At 49.5% G+C, this 6,796-nt stretch overlaps 1 protein-coding gene across 1 annotated transcript; it reads right to left on the reverse strand.

Annotated features, from left to right (window-relative positions):
- Positions 1-1,001: 1,001 nt before the first annotated feature.
- EIF2B2 (eukaryotic translation initiation factor 2B subunit beta) lies at positions 1,002-6,796 on the reverse strand. The gene is made up of 8 exons (XM_065635429.1): positions 6,578-6,796; positions 5,920-6,040; positions 5,221-5,369; positions 4,317-4,480; positions 3,935-4,030; positions 3,126-3,263; positions 2,389-2,455; positions 1,002-1,479 (listed from the first exon to the last, which is right to left on the reverse strand). Exons 1-8 carry the CDS (start codon positions 6,738-6,740, stop codon positions 1,322-1,324), a joined length of 1,056 nt encoding a protein of 351 aa, XP_065491501.1. The 5' UTR covers positions 6,741-6,796; the 3' UTR covers positions 1,002-1,321.

Consider the following 6,796-nt stretch of genomic DNA (forward strand, 5'->3'; position numbering starts at 1 on the left):
TCTTTGGGCTTATGGTAGTAGTTGGAATGAGGACTGACGAGCTTCGCAGTGTATATATAGGCCAACTTAGCATCAAAACCCATGCTTTTTATTTAAATGGGTAATGAATGACATGCCCATCTGATTTCTCCAGCTCCCTGCAGTTTGCATGCTTGAGTGAGATTTTCAAATCCTAGCACAGCCCCACATTTTCAGGGTACAGAAACTAACCCCCTGAGAAATAACTAAATAACCCAAAGCATTTTTTACAACAGGCAGACTTTTTTACAGGTTCCAGTTCTGTTTTGTATCTCAGTCTAAGATAAAGGAGTAGAGTTTATTTCAGAACAGTAAAAAAAAAAAAAACCACCACATAAAAAAATACATAATTGTTTAATCATAGACACCTAACTCAAAACCAATCAGCTAGATATTAACATCTGCTGAATCGAAAGCAATACAAGGAGTGGAAACTACTCCAATTTGGTGCCTTAACCATGGTGTAGTGTGTTGCCATACCTTGGTAAAAGGGACTCAGGAAAAATGATCTGACTGACCTGCAAGAGCCCAATATTTCTAAGACATTCCATGCTGCCCCTTACAAAAATGAAGAACTTTCCAAATGAGACAAGATGTCCACCTAAGCAGAATAATCTATGTCACGCAGGTAGTACAGGAGAGGAAATACCCTCCAACTGCAATAAGTGAAGCAAGAGCTTGAGCTCTGCCTTCTGACAGGGAGGTGGACAAGCTAGCTGATGGGACTTCTGAAGGTCTGCCTTTCATCCAGAATGGAATTTCCATTCCAGCACTGTACAGAAAGCTTGTTTGTATTTCAGTAACTTGCCAAAAATTGTCAGAACACTGTACCAAAAAAATCCATTTTGAAGACAGTTGCAAATGGCTCTCTCTCATGTTCATATAGGAAAGCACACCTTAAAGCCTGCTACTGCATCATAGGTACAGGCAACTCCCTACACTCATTAAACTTCTGCTAGTTAAAGAATGAAATAAACTCTGTATGGAAAATGTGCTTAACAGTGAGATCACTGTAAACAGCCTTTATTGCAGCACACTTTGAAGTAACACCTTAGCTCTTCCAGAATGTTACACACACGCCTTGCTGTTTCAAAATTGAAGTGGGTGAGCAGCTCCATGTAACACAGCACAGTGATCAATACCCATACAAGAGCTCTGCCTTCAGTTGCTTTTGGGTAGGAAAGACATTGTGCTGAGCCAGTTCCCCACAGCAACCCATCTTTGCAACGTACACTTTAATTAGCTGTTTCATCTTTCTATAGAGAAAGATAGAAAAGTCTGGAGAGTGATGTGCTTCATGGCATTAGAGCTCGTAGTCATCTGGATGGTAGAGCTCACTCATGAGGCGATAGATGTAGGAAGGCGCATTACCCCCAATGTTAGAAATGAAGAGAGTAATGAGCTCTGGGGGGACGTAGTCAAACACTGGGCAGTGGACATTGATCTTGGCCAGGATCTCCCCTGTAAAGTGAACAGCAGCAATATTAGACAAAGCAACTCAAATAAGTAAATTTAGCCTTCTGCACATCTTCCTGAGCCCCTTAAAGAAACTGTCTACACACATACCACCCTAAAGTCGGTATTGGGACATCCTGAATCCTTTATTGGGACATCCAGCTTCCTCACTGATGTCATTGAATTACAGATACACAGCAATCCTGGATGAGTGGCAGAACTCTCTTTTGGTAGTTTTTACCAATAGTAACCCTAAATTTCCTCTGGTGGAGATTAACTAGTTGTCGTAAAACTTGCAAATATGTAATTAGAATGCAAGAATCCTGATGCTGCCAAGGTTATTATCTCAACCAAAACTCAGAAGGCCAAAACCAAAAATCTGCACTGAACTTCATCTCTTAATTTCAAAAGTTCATCACATAGGAACAGGGCCTTGAAAGAGACTTTACTACGTGGGCTGATGCCTTTCTAAAGATGGTGCTTGAGTGGGAAGCCCATTGCAGAGAGATTGGGTTTCAGCAAATGGATCACATAATGAAGTTTCAATAAGTTAATGTGACTTGTAGGAGGGAAAGGAAGCTGCCCTTGGCGCTGTGCATCTGCTCTGTCCCAGAGGAAACTGCCACCTGCCTGGAACCATTATCACAATCCTATAATAAAACACTGACTATTTCAGAGCAGAAGCAGAAGTGCATAGTCTTCAAAGGAAATCCTTTTTCTGTACTTTCTGTAATAAAAAGTTACGTATAACACAGGATGGTTCCTGGCACCTTTTTCTGCTTAAGACAATAGAAAAGGATTTTCTGTCTGGTTACTGGACAGTCTTATGTTTAAATTTTATGTGGGCTATTTAAAAATATTTTAAAATTATAGCCTGAACCAGCTTGACAAGTCTGTATAAAGAAGAACTGATACCTTCTGTGAATGGCAGCACTTCCTGTGGTGACACAAACTTGTGGAATGAATCTTCTTCATTAGGGAACTGAATGAGAAAGAGTACAGGAAGGTTATGAAAAAAGAGACTGCCTCATTATCTTAGTGAAAACAGATCCTGGGTGCTGGAAGGAACTAAAGCAGAGGAAGACTTGCCAGGTGACACTACATCTATTTAAAATAGTGCTTGTGCCTAGAACTTCTGTAACATCTACAGGTGCAAGTTTTTTCCTCAGTGTTTAGAGCGTTCTATGATCTGGCTGCCCTTGTGCAAAGCCTAGGGAACTGGAGCAGAGAAGTGACTTCCTCAGTCTGCAACTTCATCTGACAATACCGAAAATGTACTGAGTGTAAGAAAGTTTGTAGCATCTCCACCTACCTCCTCTGTCAGTACAGAGAGTCTCTGAACACTAAAGATATAAATTGAAAAAAATAAGTACGGTGATGTCAGTCTCTGGTAGGTAGTTTACATCCTTATACCCAATGCACTGCGTACTCAGCGCAGGTGGCATAGGAGAGTGCTTCAAGGAGATCTGCAGGTATGCCAGACCCGGGTGAGGATCTCCTACCTGAAGCAACAGTGCTGGAGGGGGAGGTGGCTCATTTACCCGCCTCACCTTGGGACAGGCAGTACTCTCCACCCACAGCTTCCATAAGCACAAAATCATGCCCCATGTTTACACAGTGCAGGTGCAGTCCCAAAGAGCTGCTGCACTTACCTGTGGTGAAAGCTTGAACATGGGGGCACACACGATGAGCGGAGTGGAGTGGTGTTTAGCCGCCAGTGCCAGGGTGTGAGTCCCGCTCACAGCGATCAGGGCGCCATTGGCCAGGATTGTCTTTGTACCAATGATGACCTTGAAAGGCAGATCAGCATTAGACAGCATGTTCCATAGCAAACTGGGGAAGGAGCGCTTCCTGGCTCTGACCCTGCCATACAAGCTGGACGAGTTTGTCAGAAGAGCCAACCAGCCAAAAGCTGGAGTCATAGGGCAGCTGGATGCCTCGTGTGTTTTATATGGCACTGGCTTGGCACACAGACGTTCCTCACTAACAAGAGCATGACTCCAGCGTGGTGAGGCCAGCACAGAGAACTTCAGAGGACACACGTACATTTTACTGCAGGGAGCACCAAGCAGAAACAGGGCTGTGCTCTCTGTCGTTCTACAAGCCTGCAAAGTAGGCAACTCGTGTTCCACACAAAGAAAGTTTCTCCCCTTTGGAAATGCTGAGTTTTGTTCCATCTTCTTTAAAAAAACGTGAATTTAAGCCTTTGAGGCTTTGCTGTCTTGGTTTTTTGTACCTGTTCTGCCTGTTAGCCACTAAGGCAGAAAAACCAGGCAGTTAGTCATTGTACTGACTTGAGGTTCCACACTGAATCTCCACCCCAGCTGTAAATAGGGACCGTTACAATTGTGAGTCTTCAGTAAAGAAACGCATCCATCACTGCTGGGACCTGCAGCTGGTTTGGAAGGCCTAAACCTCCAAACCTGACATGAACTCCCTCCTCCAGTGGAGCCCTCCTTACCTTGTTGACTCGGGACATGACAGCAAAAATAGCTGCATCACTCATGACAGTAGTTTCAATGTTCTCTTTAGACAGTCGAACAGCCATTTCATGACCCTAAAAAGAGGGACAAACCAATTGGTCCCCTGGGACATAGCTCCTGCAGTACAGCTGCTAAGGGATATTAGCACTGAATTCTTGTGTGAACCACAAAAACACCAAGCAACGGGGCACAAATACAGCCCTCTGACTGAAGGACACAGGATAGGACAATGAGCTGTCTTCAGTCTCTTCACTGCAGAGGAGCTTCTGTAACGTTCAGCTTGCCCCCAGAGAAAAGAGTTCAGCAAGAATGCACGGGACAACATGGTACCTGGAGAAGACAGCCCAGGCTGGGCCTTACCTGGCAGAACGGTGCACACTCTGCCACGATGACCTGGAACTTGCGCTTGCGGGCAGCTTCCTTCAGGAAGGCCTCCACAGTGCGCGAGTAGCCAATGGTCATGATCACCTCGTTGGAGTGGATGTGCTCCAGCGCCTGCATAGCGATGTTATCCGTGGTGCCCTCTGTAACAGAAGGAAGCTTTGGGTGTAAAAGCAACACCTGTGCTGCTAGGGCTGCCCTCCAACAAGATCGTTTTAACTAAAGCGATGCTATGAGCACTGACAGAGCAGGAGCAGCTTTTCTCCCCATTCTTTTTACCAGTGGAGAGGGACCAAGAAGCTGAATGCCCTGTGTCCCCTAGCTGCTCATAGAAATAGCTGTATTGAAAACTCTGTCATGAGGAGAGTGGATTGTGTCAGCACTACTCCAGATAACCACCACGCCTGCACAACTAGTGACAGAAATTCAAAGGTTTTACAGTTCAACAGCACTAGAACCAGGTGGAAAGGAGAGGCAGGGCAACGTGGGCCTCAGAAGAAGAGTCGGATATCTGATCTGTCACAAGATTGCAGAAAAACATACAACAGTACTTTGTGACAAGAGTCAGGTCATACATGCACAGGGATTAGGTCCAATCTTGGCATACTTTTGATACTCTTCTTCAGAGGGCTCAACTCTTAACTTCCTAGAAGACCAAGAGGACAGGCCAATAGCCCCCATACTGTTCCCTCCACCGTGTTCCACTCATCTCCCTGTAAGCCTAAGAGGACCTGAACTAAGTCCTGGGAGGAGCAGAACTTTGATTCCTTCAGATTAACCCTCCCACATCATTCCTGTTTTCTTTCTGCCTAAGAGGAAGGGGAAGCATCAGTCTCATCCCACAAGTAGCCCCACTCATGGGGCAGTTCAGACCCATCTGTACCTAGTTCTATCAGCAGCTCATTAATAGCTTCAATAACATTAGCTCTGAGGGGAGGATAATGGGTGCTGAAATCCTCGCTCAGTCCTCCAGAAGTCAGGAGTTTGTGCAGGGATTCTTGCTGGTCGCTCTCCTCACTGCGCCCGTGAAGCCTGCAGAGAGAAGCAGCTCTTCAGCCTCGGGAGAGAGCGCAGGGGCACGGCCAGGCTGAGTAGTGTCCCCACAGCGCAGCACACTAAACAGAGAGGAAGGAAAACCACACGCAGGAGACACGGCATGCCACAGAGCTTCCCTAGCTGTCTCTGGCAGAAAGACACCCGGAGCTCTGCCAGGAAGCACCTTCCTAAGTTGTGTGCAAATGCTGCAGTCCACAGATGAGGAGTGGGCTCAAGGCTACTGCTCCAGCAAGAGGGACCCTCCTGGGAATACAGGACAGAACAGCCTGAGGTCAGGGCATAGACTGTTGTCACGCACCCACGTCACATACACCAAGGGGAATTTCACTAGAGGAAATGTCATCAGCTACGCTGAAAACAACAGGCTTCCCTTGATGTTAAACTCGCTGAATCCTTCTGTAGGAGAGGCAGAAAAAGGGGGTGATGGAAACAAAACGTGTCTCACAGAAGCAGCAGAACACACTGCATGGGTGGGCTGTTCTGGGCTCCTAGAAGGGGTAGAGACAGCAAGAGAGGGGAGCGTCACCTGCCATACTCCTCCCGAATGATCTTCAGCACTCGCCGCACCATGTTGCCCACGGTTGTCTCAGACGGCTGCGCTGCCGTCATCCTCTGGCCCTCTGTCCGGATCAGGTCCATGAGCTCCCCTGAAAGCGGGGACGGCCTCTGTCACAGCTGCCCAGAGCGAGCCCCGGCGAGCATCGCCCCGCGCATCCACCCCGCAGCAGCCCGGGGCCAGAGGCGCCGGCACCAGTGACGCAGCACTGGGGAGAAGTACAGAGGTGTGAGCAGGAAGCCATCGCACAGCAGCTGGTTCTATAAGGATTTGGATGCAAGGCAGACTCGAAACTTAAGGAAGGCCGTTTCAGTGACGGAGGAAACCAGCTGCTGCGGGGCCGGCGGCCTCACGCACCGCGGAGGACATTGTGCAGCCGCTCCCGCCGGTGAGCGCAGCACACTTTAAAGGACTGGGGGGCGGCACGACGCGTACCGGGAGCCCAGACCCACCGGCAGCTGCTGCGAGGCTCCAGCCGCCACGGCCCTGCTGCTCCCGCCGCCGCCGGAGCGCCGGGCCCGGCAGCAGCACGGCCGGACGGCCTCCAGGCGCCACCGCCCTCCCGCAGCTCCCCCCGCCGCCCGGCTCCCGGGAGAAGCGCTGCGTCCGCCCGCCGCCCGGCCCTCACCGGCCCGGCTCCATCGCCCGTGCCCGACGATCTTCCGCAGCAGCGACAGCGTCTGCCGCGCCGTGTCCTCGGAGCGCGGCCGCTCCCCGCCGCCCCGCAGCCGCGCCACGAAGGCCTCGATCTGCTCGGACAGCTCGGAGCCGCGCTCAGCGGCGCCCGGCATGGCGGCGGCTGCGCTCCGCGCCGGCGGGGCTCCGCGGGGGCACGCGCCGCTCCCAC

This window comes from Caloenas nicobarica, chromosome 5 (genome assembly GCF_036013445.1).
Source record: "Caloenas nicobarica isolate bCalNic1 chromosome 5, bCalNic1.hap1, whole genome shotgun sequence".
Classification (NCBI taxonomy): domain Eukaryota; kingdom Metazoa; phylum Chordata; class Aves; order Columbiformes; family Columbidae; genus Caloenas; species Caloenas nicobarica.